This window comes from Prunus avium, chromosome 7, assembly GCF_965620075.1.
Source record: "Prunus avium chromosome 7, drPruAviu1.hap1.1, whole genome shotgun sequence".
In the NCBI taxonomy this organism is placed as follows: Eukaryota; Viridiplantae; Streptophyta; class Magnoliopsida; order Rosales; family Rosaceae; genus Prunus; species Prunus avium.
Window position 1 is genome coordinate 29846934 of NC_142290.1, and position 18709 is coordinate 29865642.

The 18709-nt window shown below is 38.9% G+C and overlaps 3 protein-coding genes across 4 annotated transcripts; 1 reads left to right on the forward strand and 2 right to left on the reverse strand.

The window, feature by feature from the left end:
• The first annotated feature begins 322 nt into the window (after positions 1-322).
• LOC110753531 (Subtilisin-like serine endopeptidase family protein) lies at positions 323-4019 on the forward strand. Its single transcript, XM_088244671.1, has 11 exons — positions 323-415; positions 619-707; positions 877-974; positions 1125-1271; positions 1354-1459; positions 1615-2128; positions 2246-2346; positions 2597-2818; positions 2953-3064; positions 3143-3356; positions 3440-4019. Exons 1-11 carry the CDS (start codon positions 323-325, stop codon positions 3979-3981), a joined length of 2238 nt encoding a protein of 745 aa, XP_088100797.1. The 3' UTR covers positions 3982-4019.
• A 537-nt stretch (positions 4020-4556) lies between these two features.
• On the reverse strand, positions 4557-9179 carry LOC110753564 (Basic-leucine zipper (bZIP) transcription factor family protein). 2 transcript variants are annotated; one of them, XM_021954489.2, is made up of 6 exons: positions 8638-9179; positions 7042-7239; positions 6875-6952; positions 5983-6048; positions 5788-5853; positions 4557-5709 (listed from the first exon to the last, which is right to left on the reverse strand). In XM_021954489.2, exons 1-6 carry the CDS (start codon positions 8968-8970, stop codon positions 4831-4833), a joined length of 1620 nt encoding a protein of 539 aa, XP_021810181.2. In that variant the 5' UTR covers positions 8971-9179; the 3' UTR covers positions 4557-4830. The 2 variants fall into 2 exon arrangements, with proteins under 2 accessions (XP_021810181.2, XP_021810180.2); XM_021954488.2 differs by having other exon boundaries at positions 7042-7242.
• Positions 9180-10299: 1120 nt separating this feature from the next.
• On the reverse strand, positions 10300-13636 carry LOC110753545 (IQ domain-containing protein IQM3-like). Its single transcript, XM_021954466.2, has 9 exons — positions 13098-13636; positions 12826-12940; positions 12593-12658; positions 12386-12474; positions 11885-11972; positions 11622-11768; positions 11422-11514; positions 11169-11270; positions 10300-10956 (listed from the first exon to the last, which is right to left on the reverse strand). Exons 1-9 carry the CDS (start codon positions 13403-13405, stop codon positions 10450-10452), a joined length of 1515 nt encoding a protein of 504 aa, XP_021810158.1. The 5' UTR covers positions 13406-13636; the 3' UTR covers positions 10300-10449.
• Positions 13637-18709: the final 5073 nt, after the last annotated feature.

Here is an 18709-nt window from a genome sequence, read left to right on the forward strand (position 1 = left end):
TATATGATCAACCTAGCCACCTACCTGCCTCCTATTTCTAAGAGGATCCAAAATCCAAGCCGCCAAATTCTCATCCGTGGACTCAAGACTCTGTTTCCTTGTTCAACAGTCAAACCATCACTCTCTCACCTTATTTTGCGCACAGAGAGAGAGAGAGAGAGAGAGAGAGAGAGAGGCTGCTGCATGCATTAAGAAGAGGCACTGTCACTCATGAAGCTCTTTCCACTTCCTCTATTTATAGCTAAACAACACTCCTTTCACATGTGTGTGTTGTGAGAGTGAGAGTGAGAGTGAGAGTGAGCTCTTTCCAAATTGCAATACAATGAGGATGTTACAAAATCTACTAGTGATTGTACTCTATGTTGTAGCTACGTCGGCTCAAGAAACAACTCAGGATGGTTTCGATGCTAGGAAGGTACGTTCCAGACGATAAATTTTCCATTGCTTTCGTCACTTGTCAGACTTTCAATCAAGATCATATGCTTATTCCTATGTGATATGACCTAATTAACGGTTTTAATCGGTAGTATAACATAGCATGTAAGACTGTCTCGAAAGAAAATACTTTTACAAATTACATTGTTATTGACAAAGTGACGTGGCATTGTACTGTAACAGCCTTACATTGTGTACATGGGAGAACTGCCAGGAGCAGAAACTTCCGCCATGGCCAGACACCATAACCTGCTAGTGCAAGCAATCGGAGAGTAATGGCCAGTTTCTTCCTACCATTAATTTTCAAAGTTTTTGTATACATTTGTAGTTTAATCTCGTCGGTATCAGTGAGCTCTGAGCAGCGTTTGTTCCCAAAGGTCATCAATACATCCCAGCGAGACAAATATTATACTTGACCAATAATGTGCTTTTATATTTCAGTGAAGAAATAGCCAGAGCATCAAGAATTCATAGCTATGGAAGGACCTTCAATGGGTTCGCGGCAAGATTGTTGCCACATGAAGCAAAGGCACTAGCAGGTGCATAGAAAAAGAAAATAAATAAATTCACACACGTGCCCTCGAGCGCGTGCACATACACACACGTACGTACTTGCCTTAGTAGAATTCTAATTACCAGAATTTTAGACACTTGGCTTTTGATCTTTATGATTTTTCATTAATTTGTAGAGGAAGATAGTGTTGTATCAGTGTTTCCAAACACTATGCGCAAACTACATACAACAAGGTCATGGGATTTCCTAGGACTGCCCAAAAAATTAAAGAAAGGGAACGCTCAAATACAGAGCAATATCATAGTGGGTGTTTTGGATACAGGTTGGTAAAATCTGTCACTCTTATTGCAGGACAACAGTGAAGCAAAGAAATTGATGAACCTTTTATTTTCTGTGTATTGTAGGAATTTACTTGGATGGTCCCAGTTTCAATGATACAGGTTATGGGCCTCCCCCATCTAAATGGAAAGGCAAATGTGTCAAGGGTGACAACTTCAAAGGCTGCAACAAGTATGTCTCTCTCTCACACACAACATAATTTCATTGCAAGTTTGGGTTTTGTGCCTAAGATCAAATAGTACAAGCATATGTGAAATTAATCTATGAACAGTCTCATAATTTTAATGATTGATGAGAACTTTGACTTTTTGCCCTTTCTTGTGCAGCAAGGTAATTGGTGCCAAATATTTTAATCTGAACTCCAACAATCCTTGGTCAGGCAAATTAAGTCCAGTCGACGATGAAGGCCATGGCAGTCACACTGCCTCCACCATTGCTGGTACACCCGTCCAAGGAGCCAGTGTATACGGCATTGCAAAAGGGACTGCACGCGGTGGCGCGCCCCTGTCGCGTATCGCTGTGTACAAAGTGTGCTGGCCCTCTACTGGCTGCAGTGATATCGATATGCTGGCTGCGTTCGATGAAGCCATTGCTGATGGAGTGGACTTGATATCCATCTCCATAGGCGGTCCCTCGAGGAGTTTTTGGGAAGATCCTATTGCCATTGGATCATTTCATGCCATGAAAAAAAGGATTTTTGTTTCATGCTCAGCTGGGAATGATGGGCCTAGTGAAGGCACTGTCCAGAATGTAGCACCATGGGTTACCACAGTGGCTGCTAATACAATTGATAGGAAGCTAAAGACAATAGTCAAGTTGGGTAATGGGAAGACATTTTCTGTAAGTCTCTCTCTCTCTCTCTCTCTCTCTCTCTCTCTCTCTCTCTCTCTCTCTCTCTCTCTCTCTCTCAGAATAGAGAATTATACTGAGTTAACTGCATTGTTCTTTTATTGATAGGGGAATGCACTCAATACCTACACATTAAAGAAACAAATGTATCCTCTTACAAGTGGAACCCTGGCATCCAACAAGAGTGAAAACAGCTATGGAAATGCAAGGTCTGTGTTTCGGCACAATTATTGTGTTGATACAAGTCCGTCACATGTGACGTTCCTCTCACAATTTGTATGTGGAACAACCTATCATTATATATACAAGATGATCTACATATATATTGTGAGAAGGACAACGCATATGCGGGGCTTATACAAAGAAATTAAAAAAAAACTTTGAATATTTGTTAGAACTTTGACAAATGCATTTGGATAATAATATCCTAATGATAAATTAATTTGGAGATTATGGCAGTGCTTGTGAGAGTTCTACTTTAAACGCGGACAAGGTGAAGGGAAGGATTGTGTACTGCCTAGGGTCTAGTGGCCAGGATTTCACCATCCAAAGATTGCAGGGTGCCGGAACTCTCATGACACAGTATGAATTGGAAGATTATGCCTTTTCTCCGGTGATCCCCGGTACTGGTATCCTTGTCAAGGATGGGATAAAGATTGATCAGTATATTAACTCTACCAAGTATGATCTTTGTGCAGCTTATTAAGAGCTGTGTTTTTTTTTTTCTCTTTTCAATTTAAGAAGACTTCTTATCATGAGGAACTGTTTTTATTGAACACTAAGCTGCTTTATGGCTTGGTATGAACTAATTGCAGGAACCCTAGGGCTGTCATATACAAAACAAGAACCGTCAAAACTCCAGACGCCCCCAACATTGCTTCTTTCTCATCCAGAGGACCTCAACGGATAACCCCCAGTATCCTCAAGGTACATAAGATGATGAAAATCTCTCTCTCTCTCTCTCTCTCTCTCCACAACAAGTAGGTACTAAATTTTCATGTACAGCCTGATATTTCAGCACCAGGGATAAACATATTAGCGGCATATTCACGTCTGGCATCCATATCTGGTGACCCAGAAGACAAGCGGTTCAGCTTGTTCAATATGATGTCTGGTACATCCATGGCTTGCCCTCATGTAACCGCTGCCGCTGCTTATGTCAAGTCCTTCCACCCAGACTGGTCACCCGCTGCCATCAAGTCCGCTCTCATGACAACCGGTTAGTCTTCCCAAACCACACTTTATGAAAATCAAGTTCATCAAACAACGACTTAACCAATCTTTTCACTCCCTCTGGTTTAGCCACACCAATTAATACCCGAGTTGGAGGCAACACACTAGGAACGGGAGCAGGACAAATAAACCCGAAAAAGGCAGCGCATCCCGGGCTCATCTATGACATCACAGTGGATGACTATATCAGCTTCTTGTGCAAGCAAGGCTACAACAGCACCAACATTGGCATACTTGTTGGAGGCAAAAAGAACATTAGCTGCTCTGACTACAAGCCTCCTCGAGGCACAGACGGCCTCAACTATCCAAGCATGCATTTTCATCAAGAAGCAAATGACGCTTCAGTTAAAGCTGTCTTCTATAGAAGAGTAACGAACGTAGGGTATGGTAACTCAGTGTACAAAGTAAAGCTGATTATGCCAAAGTTCTTTTCTGTAACAGTCACACCAAGTACCTTGAAATTCACCCGGTCGCATCAGAAGAGGTCTTTTAAGGTTGTGGTGAGTGGTGGCACACTAACTGCTGGGGTGCCTGTGTCTGCTTTTCTTGAGTGGGATGATCATAAACAGAGTGTTAGGAGCCCGATCATACTCTACAAGGATCCCAGTTAGGTTTCTTTAACCAACATTTTCTTTTCTTTTTCCTATTAGTTTCCATTTGTCCCCTGTAAATAAACATTTGGTTATCATGAGACTGTTTCTTGCGATTTCAGATACGTATACTGTCCATATGCATGCTAACAGTTAGGATCCATCCATCAAGTTAAACTACGCTTGGTATTGGCAGGGAATTGCTACGGCAACCAACCATATAGTCACTGAGAAAAACATAATTTTGCCAAAGAATTTAAGAAATAATTTCCTGTGTAAGATTAGACAGAATTGCAGAAGGCACGAAGGAACTGGATTTATTAACCAGCATCTCAAACTCAGTTTTATTGATTTCCTGCAAGAAGTATTTGCAACTCACATCACAAACTTACAAAACAACTGTCAAAATTAAATTTCGGGTTCTTACCTTCACTCCTCTTTTGAGTGCTGCTGCCTTGACTAACCCTAGGCATAGCAGAAACCGCAAGACTGGTTTGTTAAAGACACCATTCATTTCCTCATTATGATTCCCAATGATCAGGCATTCTTGAAAATTATGCTTTCTCAAACTACCACTACCATTTGCTTCTCCATGATTTGATAATGAAAAGCTACCCATACATATTGATCAGGCAGTACAAAATTTCCAGTTTTCGTCCACACCTCGAAACAACATATAAAGTAAAAGTAAAGGCCTTAAAGATGTACCTAAATTATAGGCACACATCTTTTCTGTCAATGACTCAATAACCTTCTATAATTAAGGTTAGGTGATCTGCTCTTGACTCAATCTCCAAGAAGTCCTTAAAATAAAAGGACTTGCATGAAAACCAGGAGAGAATCTCTTAACCCGCACTTGGGTTTTAAAGCTCAACAGTGCGCCCGACACTGCCGGCCATGAAGATTCTTTAGCTTTGTGAGTTTCTTCCTCCTCTTTCTCGCCTCAGCTGCAGCAATTGCATCCGCCAGTTTCCTGTTAGGGTAGATGATTGGTTCACTATTCTTCTCTGGCAAGGCAGAGAACATATGAAAAGATTTTTCAGTTGTTGTGGTGTAATCTGATTCAAACTCATTCTCATGCTTGATACTAGATGCAACTCCTTCATGGTTTACTGATGCAGGAGTAAGGAATATCTCCTTAGGACCATTTTCCTTGGGATGAGGTCCTGTATGCTGATCAGCTCCATCCAGAGGAAACTGAGCTGGCGTTTCATTAAGATCATTTGACAGTCTGGCTTCCATTGAGCCAGAAGCTTCTGCTTTTAATCTAATAGGGAAAGAGCAATGGTGGTTGTCTAACTGTGCAACAGTTCTTGAAGATGAACTGGCACTGTACTGGTTATTAAAAGAAGTTTCTTCTTGTTTATTGTTCAGGCACGAGGAGGGCTGGGGTTGGAGTCCATTCCCATTATCAAAATGAGGGATGAACCAAGGACACGGAAATACATATAAAGGAGTTCTTGTTCCATTATTGGTCAAGGGGTTTTCTTGTTCATGAGAAGAATCAGCTGTACCATTAGCCGGCAAAGGGATGTTTGATGGAATGGCCATTGGATTTTGTGATACATGTTGCAACTGAATGGAATTTGAAGACTGAATGACAGAAGGCCAAAACACTGGTGTAAATGGTGGACGGTTAAACAAGAATAATGGGGAATTACTAGGTGAAGGAGGTATCTGCATCTGCACATAGGCTGACATATTTTCACCTGGCGTTTCCTCAACCTCTGCCTTTATCACCTTAGCCATCTGCAAAATGAGAGAGCATGTCAAGCATGAGAGATTTTATTAAGGTTAAACATCTCTTCAATGTCAGGCATATCTTACCTGAACTTTCAAGTGCTTATTTGTTTTCTCCAAAGACTGACACTCCTTTAAGGCCAACTCCTTTTTCTTCTCATTTAAAAAGCCACCAAAAATGTGAATAAAGTTAGTATTGTCATGATGTGAGAGAGAGAGAGAGAGAGATAAGAGTTGAAAGAAAAGCAAGTTTATAAGAAATGATTGGGGACTAATGCCTACCTTTTTTAAATTTTCATTCTCCAATGCCAGATCAGCAGCTTTTCTGGTTAACTCCTCACACAGAGCCTGTAGAACAAGGAAAGAAGCATAATTTGCTAAAGTCTAAATGTCCGATAGCCAAGAATGCAATCTGCACTGGACACATACCATGCAATTTGAGAATAACAAGCACAACTCATGAAGATCTATTGTTTTTAAAAAGGAAAAGATAAAGTGACAAAAAACAATGCACTTTGTGACTCATTTAATTTACTACCTCAGTGACACATGGTGCAGTGTCATATTATGGTTAGGATAGCCATTACTTGAACAGCAGCTACAATCCAATATGTTATTCTACAAAAGCACATATACACACACTCATATCATTTAGTTATTCCTGACACTGCAAAATGCAAGGAGGCCCTCAATTGTGATAAATGATTAGTATAGGACGGGGTAGAATAACAACCACAGAGCCCCCCCCCCAAAAAAAGACAAAAAATAATCTCAGGATCCTAGAACAGGAGTAGATACATTACGGAAGCACATAAAATGGTTTTGTATAGCATAACTGGTATAACCTAATCACCGATCAAAAGCTTGTATAGGGAATTGAATCCATACTCCTGTTGCCTGTAGTGTCAACATGCTTTCACAATTTTCCAAGCCATAAAATAGTGATACCTATCTAGCAGAACCTTGTTCTCGGTGTTGACCATTTGATAAAATGAAGACACAATGACGTCAACAGACTTGAATTAAATACAAGGAACAAATGCAACCTTTACCATATTGAGTATATATATAGAAAATATTGGTAGCCATAAAATTTCCTCCCCATCCCTCTTAAACACTCCTGGAAAAAAAATATATATATTGATATGCAATAAGTAGAGTAACATCAGCTTACCTGCCTCCGACGAATTGTCTGCCTGGCTGACTCTCTGTTGGCCAAAATTCTGCGTATTCTCCGCTCTTCCTTCTCCTCCTGAACAAGGTAAACAATAATTAAAACTAGAAAAGAAAAAGTAGTCACAGAACATCACTTTAGAGGGAAGAAGTTTAAAAGCTCAGTACCTCAGTTAAATTCCGCCTAGACTTGCTGCAACTGAATGATGGGTAACTTGTAGTGCAAATTGGACTTAATTTTGTTACTTCAGCATCATGCTCAGCCTTCACAATCTCATTACTCAGAACCTGCTTGGTCTTCAGCGGCTCTGTTACAACATTTGTGCAAACCGTTTCACATTGCCGCAGACCTGTTACTGCTTGGTCCTGCTATATAAAAAATAAAATAAAAATAAAAAAAATTATCAAGTCCTGCAGAAAACAGTGTGATTTGGTGACAGAGCCCGTTTTATTTGGGAGATTGGGTAGCATAAGTTTTTAGTACATTTGTCCATAAACTTATTTTGGACTGGAGTATTGACGTCACCATTTAACAGACTACCACACCCTCCCCCGTTGTAAATTTGACGCACTTCACATAATTTTACTCAAATATCATTGGACTGGCTAACCATATTTAGACAAATCCAAATGGTGATGTAATTTGCATACTTGAAAAAGGATTCTAGCCAAACCAGCCATGGACTCGGCCCCATTACCATGTACGTCGTTTGTCTCCTATCCTGACGTTAATATCATTAAATTCTGGTCATATATGCATTCAAATGGTTACATTTATATCGATGTTTAAAATTTATTGTCTCGTTGCTTGGATTGGGTGGAGTCGGAAACATTGTCATGGGGGTTCAAGCTTAAATAGCTATAAGTTTAAAGAAAAACATAATAAACTCATCTAATAACATAAAATTCTTTGTATTGATTCATAAATCATTAGAAATCTCGTTGGATTCTTATAAACTACAATATTCATAATTTGACATTTTAAAAGAGTCACCAATAAACAACTCATAACATACAATAAGCCAAAAAGAAAATAAGTATAAATAAACTGCATAGATAAGCCAAGGTGTTTACTCAAAAGAAAATTGATAAATGTTCACTTGTTTGGTTTTGCACATGGACTAGAAGGGTCAAAACTAAGGATAGAATATATAAAAATCAAAATACATATATGAATTATGACCAAATTTGAAAGTTGAGAAGGGTCAAGTGACACTCCTGAGCCTTCGTTGGCTGCCCCAGTGTTCGTTTGGTGACTGAACTACCAAAAATTCGCATTTGGATCGAGCCTTCAATGCTCAGAAAGTTCAAAAATAAGTTGATATAAACGTGCTTATCAACCACTACAATTCTTTTCTAAAAAAGGGTGAGCTTACTTTGAAAACATTTTACTTTTTTTGAACTTAGAATCAATGCATAAGACTAAATGGTGACAATGCTATCACCCAATCCCAAAGTTGTTTACTTTATTTTCTCTGAAACAACCCCAAATGGGTAAGGAGCCATTCCTCCTCCAATAAGTCCATTGTTTGTTTCATAAAGCATTCACTCAGCCGAATCTTCGAATTTTTCCCATTCAAGTAAAATTACTCATTTTGGCCAATCCCAACCATTTTCTTTCTTCTGGTACTCTTTTCTTTTATTATCCAACAAATAAAAAGTCTCTTTTTAAAATGGATACATAAAATATCTCGATAATCATATAAATATAATGACAATAACAGTGCTAAATTTTTTTAAAAAAAACCATTCACAGAAACAAACCTGAGGAAGATCCGGACAGGTGGGAACAGGGTCAACCGGATTCAAACCCGAATGACCCGGAGGAGACTCGCTCTTGACTCGCTTCTTGGCCCGCTTCCCTTTCAGTCCCCAATTCCCCGCGGATTCAGCGCCGCTACTCTCCCGCATCGCCAAATGCGCCAAATCCGCGAGCGCCTCTGCCGCCTCGAGCTCCTCCTTCACCATCCGATCCGCCGCGCCGCCAAACCTCTCCACCGAAACGCCCGTCGCAGAGCCAGATGAAGACGACGACGACGAAGCCGCCGCCGTGGAGCCAGTCGAGCTCGAAAACGACCGTCGTTCGGAAGAAACCATGGCTCCTGCCGCTCAGGAAACAAACACAGAGCAAGTGTTTGTGTATTTGCGCGTGAGAAAGTTATGTGTACTTGGTTTATTTCTTCAGCACGCGGTAAGCTAGTGAAGCGCGACAGAAAAACAGAGAGAGAGAGGAGAGAGAGAGGGAGAGGGTTACTGGTTCGAAAGCAAAGAGCGCAGGATTGTGAGAGAGTGCCACTTGTCAAGCCACCTCAGGCCACGACGTCTTCGCTAAATCGACCTCCATATATCTCCGCACGCCACGTTTCACTCCGTAGCCGATTGTGCGCGTGTGGCCTCGCACGTGGGAGGAGTGGGGGGTGCCGCACAAGTGGCTTTGGGGACGCTCTCCACGTGGATTTCTTTGTTGTCTTGCGCTTTCTCGATGCGGTTAATTTTGGGTGGCGAGGTGGATACGTGGAGGACGGTGGAGCCAGAAGGTGAGTTTTTTTAACCGCGCGGTGAAGACAGAGATTTTACTGCTCGAGTAGACAGCTGAACTGAAGTGGTAAGGTACGGTTACAGCTGTGACCGGTGGGTCCCACTGGTTGCTGTTGTGTTGCGCTGAGCTGACATGCTTTTTCAAGTCTAGGGTCAATTTGGTGAAAAGCACTGTCGGGCTTTGGGCTAACATTCAGCTTCCTCAAGTACTGGGGATATTTCGTTATTCATTGGCCCAACCCCAACCCCAACCTCAACCCAATTGCAGTGTCCAAACGAAATTTCATATATATTTTTTTTTTATCTCTGTTTTCCAATTAATCTATATTCTTTTCTATTTTTTGGTTAGAGCGGATGTGATCGCCCCTCTGCTTCCGAGTTCGAACACTCCTCCCCGTAGTCTAACTAATAGAACATCATTTGTATAAAATATATATATAAATATAGATTAGATACTATTAATGTGATCTCCACTCCGCCCTTTTTTTCTTGTGCAGTAACTTAAATGTGGATTAGCGTGCATGTATTGACTACATTTTCGAATGTAGTTTTTCATTGGCTCTGACAAGATCACGGGTTGCATATACAAACGTGAAATATTGCTTCTTCATTTTTTTTTAACCTGAATTTTACTTCAGCAGATGATCCTGTGTATGCTTTATAACTTCTTTTACTGAACGAACTCCATATTTCCCAAGACCATTTATGTATATCATGAGCTAGCAGCAGCACTAAATTTTTAAACAAAAAAACACTAGGCTTAGTTCTAAAGAGCATTTGTGAATCTGATAGTAAGTTGAAGCAGTGGGCTTCTACTTGGGAAAATTGTCAAACTTCACCCAGCTCACCTACATTCCACTTTCACTATAGTGGACTACACACAACCAGTAGGCAGTAAGAAGATAATGCAATAACCATTCTAAAAAGTTGAGTTGACAGGAAGCTGATGAGATATGTAATTATTTACATTCTCTAAAATATCCATTAGGCAAGGTGCACAAAACTGATTATGATGATCATGATCATGATAAGCGCAGTTTAATCACCAGAGGTCTTATCGCCATTATTGACGTCTGAGGTGGAATTCGACGTTGGCGATGGGAGACCAGGGAACCTCCTGTAGTAGGATGGTGTGGGGGGAGACCTTGGAGAGTTAACAAACTCCAGGGCCTGCATTCTCAGCTCTACTGGGTAATCAGCAACACAACCGATTCTCGGGCCAGCTCCTGTTGACCACTTGAGCGATAGCTGGTGCCCGAGTTGGTATGATTTCGCTGATGAGTTCCTGGAGTTGATCCTCTGCAATATCTTATTCTTAGGCACCTCAGCTCTTGGACTGTGCAGACCACCAGATAAAGTCCTTTTGTAATCAGGTTTCGTTTCTGTTTGGCGAAGTTCAGTGGATTCTGGGGACTGGGATTTCTCAGTCTCCACTTCTGGAACCTCAGGTTTAGGAGCTTCAATTTTGGTTGACAGTTTAAATGTAGTCCCACCATTATACTTCCCTTCATCATAGCCATCAGATTCGTCACTTGGCTTGCGTATCTGGAGAACAAAATAGTTGAGACATACCATTAGCAAAAGGCAGATTAATGCATCAAATACGTTTTAAATGTAGTCCCATCATTATACTTGCTCATCAAGGTTTTGACCAATCCAGGGTTCAACTGGGGTACATTGGGCCAAACCCTGATTTTGTTTTCTAGGTTGCTATTTTATCATAAAAGCTCTGCAGAATCACATATATGCACGAGTACCTGAACTTCATTAAGGTTCACTCCATTTTCCTTGAAAAAGGATAATAAGGTATCAAGCCTGTCATCTGTTGGCCGATAATGACCGCTATATGCAGAGATGGACTGAAAAGTGAAAGCATAAGGATCAGATACTATAAATCAACATACTGTATCAGAACTTTGCCTTACAAAATATTGCTTGTGGTTGTGGACGTGGATGTTAATTCTTTTATGTTTGATTAGAGATTGAACATGGCCACTGTAAAAGTTTTACCTTCAAAACTCCATGCTCTACCTCAAGCCTTCCAGCAGCTATTGTTGCTCCTCCAGCCAAGAAGCTAGAATGATGGAAAACCCCTTTCTTTTTCTGGAAACAATCAACAATGTATTAGTTGTTTCGGATAACAACAGCGAATTCAAATACGGGAATTTTGTCAAACAAAAAAGAAAGGTCTTATGTTGTTCAACTCTTACCTCACCAGCATACAGTTTCTTAGAGGTGCTCATAACAAATATCCACTTAGCTCCTGGCGATCCGTCCTTTGTATCAAGAAGCTCTCGAGTTTGTGAGTGAACAATTAGCCCTTCAGCAACATCATATTCATAATTCACCCTCTCTTGCTAAATTCATCAACGGCGGCAGAAAAGGGGTTAAAATAAAGAACATCAAGTTTCATAAAATCATGTATCAAAATTTACTTGATAACTATACTGAATTGATTCATAGAAACACGTACAGGTCCAAGATATTTGATGCATTGTTGTCGAAGCTTTGATCTGGGACATTCTTTGAGATCAAGCTCTTTTCCATCTCCGACATCCAACCTGCAAAGAAAAAAGTTAGAAACAAAAACCACAAAATCAAACAATAATTGAGGAAAAAGATGGAGAATACAAGTGAGTATGAGATTGAGAGGGAACATGAGAGTGAGGAGGAGTAACAAAAGTGAAAAAAAAAACTAAAAACTGAAATCTATTTGAAATTGTTTTCACTTTTGTTGCTCCTCCCTCCCATCCTCCCCTCTCATCCTCTCTCTCAATCTAATCCTCCCTCACATTCTCACTTTCATTTTCCTCCATACTGTAGCATAGAAAATGAAAACTAAAAACTAAAATTGAAATGGTTATCAAACGGGCCCCAAGCAAGTAATCAAATGCTTCAATCTTTTTACCTTTTTCTTTTTTCTTTTTAATCCCTTTTGTTTTAGCCAAGGAAAAAAGATGGTAATTTTACTTACCAGTAAAAAAATGGCTGACCAGCATCCGCTTTACTCCACTCTTCATAATAGACATGCAAGCTATGCCCATACCTATGCCTTGGATCAATCTACACACCCACACAAAGTGCAATTCAGTAAATACAAAGACAACCAAATGATAAACAATAATTAAATATGTATAAAAAAAATCCAAATAATTGAATTTTATTTATGAAAAATAATTACAGCTTCAATCCAATGCTGAAAAGCCAATTTCTGTGCTTTGGCGTCCTTGGAAAGTCCCTTGCCCACCTGCCCAAAAGTCCAAAATTTCACACAACACTATTACACTCTCTCTCTTTCTCTCTCACTTCATAACCAAAATTCAACAGAGAGAAATTACCCACAATTTCTTTTTCTTTTCTGATCCAAACCCAGAAATAAAATTTTAATTTCTCCAACAACAAAAATTTTGGTACCTTGGAAGCATTCTTGCCGACACGGTTCCACTTTGAAGTCGCAGATTCAGTCGTATTGTTATCAAAGAATGAAATCGTGGTGCGATTCAATCTCCAAGAGTCTATCGCTTGCCACCTTCAATTCATAAATACCCCTCATTTTTCAGTTAATTTCCAAAAAATAAAAAAAAATATTAATATTTGAGTGTGTGGTGCTTGTTCTTGAGAACGCTGAACAGTTGGAAAAAAATAATAATAATAAAACGAAGGACAGAGATTTGGTATACTCTCACCAGTACTCTTCCGCCACGACGGCGGTGTCAGCTAACCTACGCCGGGTGCGGTAACTCCGGTACACCTTCTGAACCTTCACCGCGGCCGTCGACACGGACCACCCGTCCGCCGGTGCGTCAGTCTCGCTCGCCATCATCCCGCCGTTAGTCAACGGAACCACTTCGTTGCGTGAGGCGTCGCATTTGGGGTCAACGGCGGCCATTTCGGAGCCCCGGAAGTCGCGAGAACCGAGGTCGTTGAGAGAGAAAGAAGAGAATGGAGGCTTGTCGAAGGTCGGGAGCGTCTGAGTCTGAGTTTCCACCTCCATTTTTGACCAAAGAGAGAGAGTTGGGAAAATATTTATTGATTTTTGGATGGGGTTTGTTTTACCGGGAAACCTACCTGTAAACTTTTTAATTCATTTCTGGGTTTTCTGGGAAGGAGATTGTTTGCGTGCTACTCGCCTCGAGTATTGGGCAGCGTACTCGCTTCAGTGGCTGGGCTGAGCTGCTGCTGCTGAGAGAGTGAGAGCAACAGGGGATGCTTCTCATGAATTTATAGGGGAATGAAAATGATGAGATAAGCAGAGAATGAGTATTTCAGAGTGAAACACGTGCTTCGCTTTCTGTTTCTGCATTTCAATTTATTTATTTTTTTCTATTTTCCACTGCAAAATATATTTTTACATGTGGAATTGTGCTACACCGTGTTAAGAAGATGGCACTGGACTGGACCCCCAAACAATTAAAAACTATCTTTATTTGTAATTCAATTCTTTCTTTCTGCGAAATTGCTTCTTTTTTTTGGATTTAATTCGCAGTTTTTTTGTTATTTTTGGTCAACTCACAATTCATTAAATTATTTTGGAGCATTGGTGCAGTTGATGTGTCTACATTAGAGACTTTGTTTCTTCAAATTCTAAATTTGGTTGTACGTATAGCCTTTGGGTTCGTACATGAGATACCAAAAATGTATTCAAGACTTCAAATGTGTACTAAGAATCTTAGACCAATTAAAAAAGCCAAAATATTATAGTTGTATTGTGAAATTAATCGAGTATGAGAGTACCTATTATGGAGTAAGGAGGTGAACACCATTTTCTTGTAGGAAAATCCTTTGAAAATATCGGAATCTGCTCATTTGCCTGCACCCACCATGTATTTGACTAAATGCCTCAAAGAGACTTTGTCCATCATGAATCTCGGTGAATTAGTAATATTTAAATTTTTTAGCTTTTCAAATATTCCGCATTCTCTTAAAAATTTAAAAATTTATGGCTCCACCACGCTTTGGATTTTCTACAATTAACTAGGGTAATTGACTCGTGCTTTACTTTCTTTCTGATACTTAATACTCACTTTCACACCGAAGCTTTTAATATATCTCGAGCTGGTACAAAATGCATGCCTAAATGCTCCAATTTATGGATGGAGAATTCATCTATCCAACCAACAATATTTACTATACTTGACAATCAGTGTACACCAAGATCTCTCGTTTTTACTGTTGTAGATCGTCCACACTCCAAAAGAAGTCAATCACTTTTTCTTTGCACTTAAATGGAGACAAAAAAACATTCAAAAGAACTCAAATAGCAAGTCAAACTTCAAGTGGGTGAGGATATTTTAGGAATTTGAAAAAATATAAAATAGGACACATCAAGCTTGATTATGTAATTTGTTTAACTGGATTTTTTTAGAAAAAAGGCAATAGAATTTTGTTAAATCAATATGAATAAGGAGTACAAGGGACACATATTGTAAATGAAGTCATCCAAATAACAATATGGTAGACATGGGTAAAACTTCCCTAGTAACCCAAGTCAGTCGAAAAGTTGAAACGATTTGGAGATAATCACTATTGAAAATAACTTTTCTATAACTTCTTTCAACCACAATAATTTCCCCAAATCTAGTCCAATGACATCAAGAACCAAAACTAGCCACTAACCGGCATGACTCTCCTAGAGAAACTAAGAACACCCAGCAAACTCAACTAAGTTGCAGGAATCATGAGGGGGGGAAACACAAAATCCATAGAGTTTCTGGAATTTATTGAACATACTAAATTAAATTTAAAAACCTAAAACAACACCAGAAAAAGGAAAACCAACCGCCTAATCTTCCTTCGGAACATGACAAGAGGAGCGTCATCTAGTTACTCTAGGACCTCAGCGCACTAGTGAGCAGTGGGTATACCATGACCACGTCACAACACCTTAAAGAAGATCCTTGAAACAATAGACACAACCAAAGCCAACCCAAATTTGAGATAATAGAACTGCCAAAAGAAGAGTATATCAACATAGATTCACCTAATGTCGAAAACACCGAAAATTCAAGGGAACCCCCGGATCAGAAGCTTTCTCTCTCTCTTAGCAACTAGAGTTTGTCTCTATAGCGTTTAGATAAACTTTTTAACCATGAAAAATTAGATATAATATAACTTTATTGCATTGGGTAAAAAAAACAATGATGTGGACTGTATTTGTTTGATTGATTGCAGACAAATAAAAATGCGTTGGATGGGGAAATGTCAAATTTTGAAAAGATATTAAAGATGATAAATCTTGCGAACTGTGATATGACACACATACAAATTGGCCAGATAAAATGACACCTGTGCGAGAATTTGAATATTGGCATCTTTCAAAATAAATAACATTGGCATCTGTAAAAAAAATTAGGTAGAAAGAATTACATGGCATCTTTCAAAATAAATAACATGGCATCTGTTGTGTACTACTACTGAGTGGAACGAGAGCTTTAGACGTTACGCGCCTCGCGTTGCGACGGGGGGAAGACCCATCTGGGCCCACTATCGTCTGAGCCCACATCCATCTGTGCGTTTGTCGTACGCGCGTATATGGCAAGGCCACCTCAACGCTATCACACTGTCGTCGTCGTCTATATTTTATACAAAGACTTTTGACGACGATTTTTAATTAAAAACGGCAGACAAAGTCGTAATACGACTCAAAATCCAACACTCCCTGCCCATGGTCTTTTATTTTTATTCTTTTTGGGTCGAAACACATGTTCATTGAAAAAACGAAAGAGAAAGGAAGGAAAACTAACGTCTGAAAACAACCCCATGGCCCCTGCCCATGGTCTTTGGGGGTGTGCTTCTGGGTCTCTTCCTCTTCGTCTTCGTCTTCGTCTTCGTCTTCATCCTCATATCAATTTTCACCAAAGACTTTAACTTTTGGGTCAAATTTGACCACAAATTTGAAAAAGCCAAAATCTTAAGATCACGCACATGAAGTTGACCACGGAAAACTTGGCATGCATGATGGCTCAAGGTGGTTCGTTGAAATTGTGGTAAAGAAAAACATAGGTGATATGTAGGCAATGGCTGCACTAGTCCGTGCTCGCCTTTTTCATATTGATGCTCTATTGAGTAAGGTACGATCAAAATCCTTTACGATTGGCACATTGGGGCAAAGTGTCGTGACATATGATTATGATGGATGAAGTCTCAAACAGTTTGTGTTGGCGAGTCTTTATTTAGTTAGGATTTTGGTTCCTTGCTATGTTAGAATTTTAGTTACTTACCTATTTGTCTAGTCCAATTATAATTAAGATTTATTTCATATTGTAATTTAGATTTATTTTCTATTGTAATTTAGATTTATTTCCTATTTTATTTAGGGTTAACACATCTTTGTACTTGTATAAATATCTCCATATTGGAGAAGAATAATAATATGAGAGTATCTTAGCATAACTGAATATTTGCCCTATTTTATTTGACAGTTTGGACTTTCTACGGCGATTTGGTATTAAAAAAAAATGAACATAGGGGAGAAGCTTCCCCTTAGTGCCAAAAATTGATACATTTGTGTCTCAAAATGAGCCCACTAAAATGGACCAAAGACCAAAAGTTGAAAAAGGTGTTGTCTATAATGTCTAAATTCCAGGTGCTCCTTCTTATGTGGATATAGATGTCACGCCACTCCTACAGTGCGCCAAGTCCACCAAGCCCTTTTTGTTTTCAGATATTTGTCATTTACCAATGATCAAGGTACCTCGATCAAAAGTTTTGGCCACCACAAACCAGAAATGGGGTTTTGTTTTTTGTTTCGGTTTGTCTATTATTTTCTGGAACAATGACCTTATAATAACTTCATTCATAATTTACTTGCCATTCACCAGTATCTATCTTAGTTAAGCTAATGTTGATTTCCAAACCATAAAATTTAAGCTAGTTGTGTTGGCTAATTTTGATTACTTTTCAATTTAAAGAATTTGTAACTGTTGCTTGATTAATATCAATGCTTAAACCCGCATCAATCACAGTCATGTGTTTAATATGTGGCCAACATTCACAAGTTGTCTGCGACTAACATGAATCAGTGGCTTATGATAAGATTTTATAGTAGTGTATATTAGAAGGTCCTGGATATTCAATACTTCTTCGTATTAAGTTAACCTATATTAATTTCAAAATAAGCCTAATTAAAATACGAAATCCCAGCTCCAAAGGAAGAGAATCTAAATCTTATCTGCGCATTGCCATTGACCTAATATGGTGGATTGGTCAATGTGGTGTGCTGCCTTTGTTATAACTTTTAACATCCGTTGTCTGTTCTTGCATTGCACCCACATAATCAATTCATATATCTCTGAAAATAACTAGACTTTCCTCTAATCAAATATATAAATACATGTTTTTTTGTACTATTTTTGAAAGTTTATTCAAATGGGCCATTCTTGTACGGGATCTGGATAATAATAAAGCAAAAGGTTGAAGTGGAAAGCACAATGGATCTCCATTCAATTCAATCAAATTATTGTCATACAATACCAGTATATATTTCTTTTTGTTTTTATTTAGTCATGCACAAATATACATTTTTTATTATTAATTATTTCTGCCAACTTAGATATCATCAATCATGGTGTTTAAAATTTAAGAATTTTTTTTTATCACACTGGGCTTTTGTCCGAGTATCATTTTTAAGTCATTTCGGTCCTCTAATTCTTGCATGTGTTCCAATTTAGTCATTCCGTCAATTTGAATACAATTATACTCTAAAAACTAAAGAAAAAGAAGACTAAATTGGAACCCATGCGATAGCTAGAGGACCAAAATAACTCAAAAACAAGTTAGATGATCAAATTGAAACTCGAGTATCAATGTTTGATTTAATGACTTGCAACAGCACTTATTCTGCAGCACACTAATTATTGGTCCAAAATGTTGTTGTGCCATAATTAATCATATGATGTCAAAATTGTACGACTCAAAAACCTTGTCGTGCCCACTAACACTAAAGTTTCTATTGCTGCAAAAAAAGAAAAAAAAAAAAAAAGTGTTGGTAGGTAGACCTTAAATTAATTGTTACATGTTTTCATGGCCAAAAAGCCAGACCATGCATGCACTCACGAAATTAATTTGTCACACTTGTTAGGTAAGACTATAATTTAATATTTCCAAATTTCCTCTTCACGTGAATACGTACCACGGTCTTATCCTCTCCTCTGTCTCAATAATTTATTATCGTAAGCCATTTTTTTATGATTATAATTTACAACTACTACACCATACGCAGAAGTGGACATTAAAAAAGAAGAAGAGGACAGAGAGAGAAAGGGATAGACATGGCAGACTCTCACTATTTTTCTGGGTC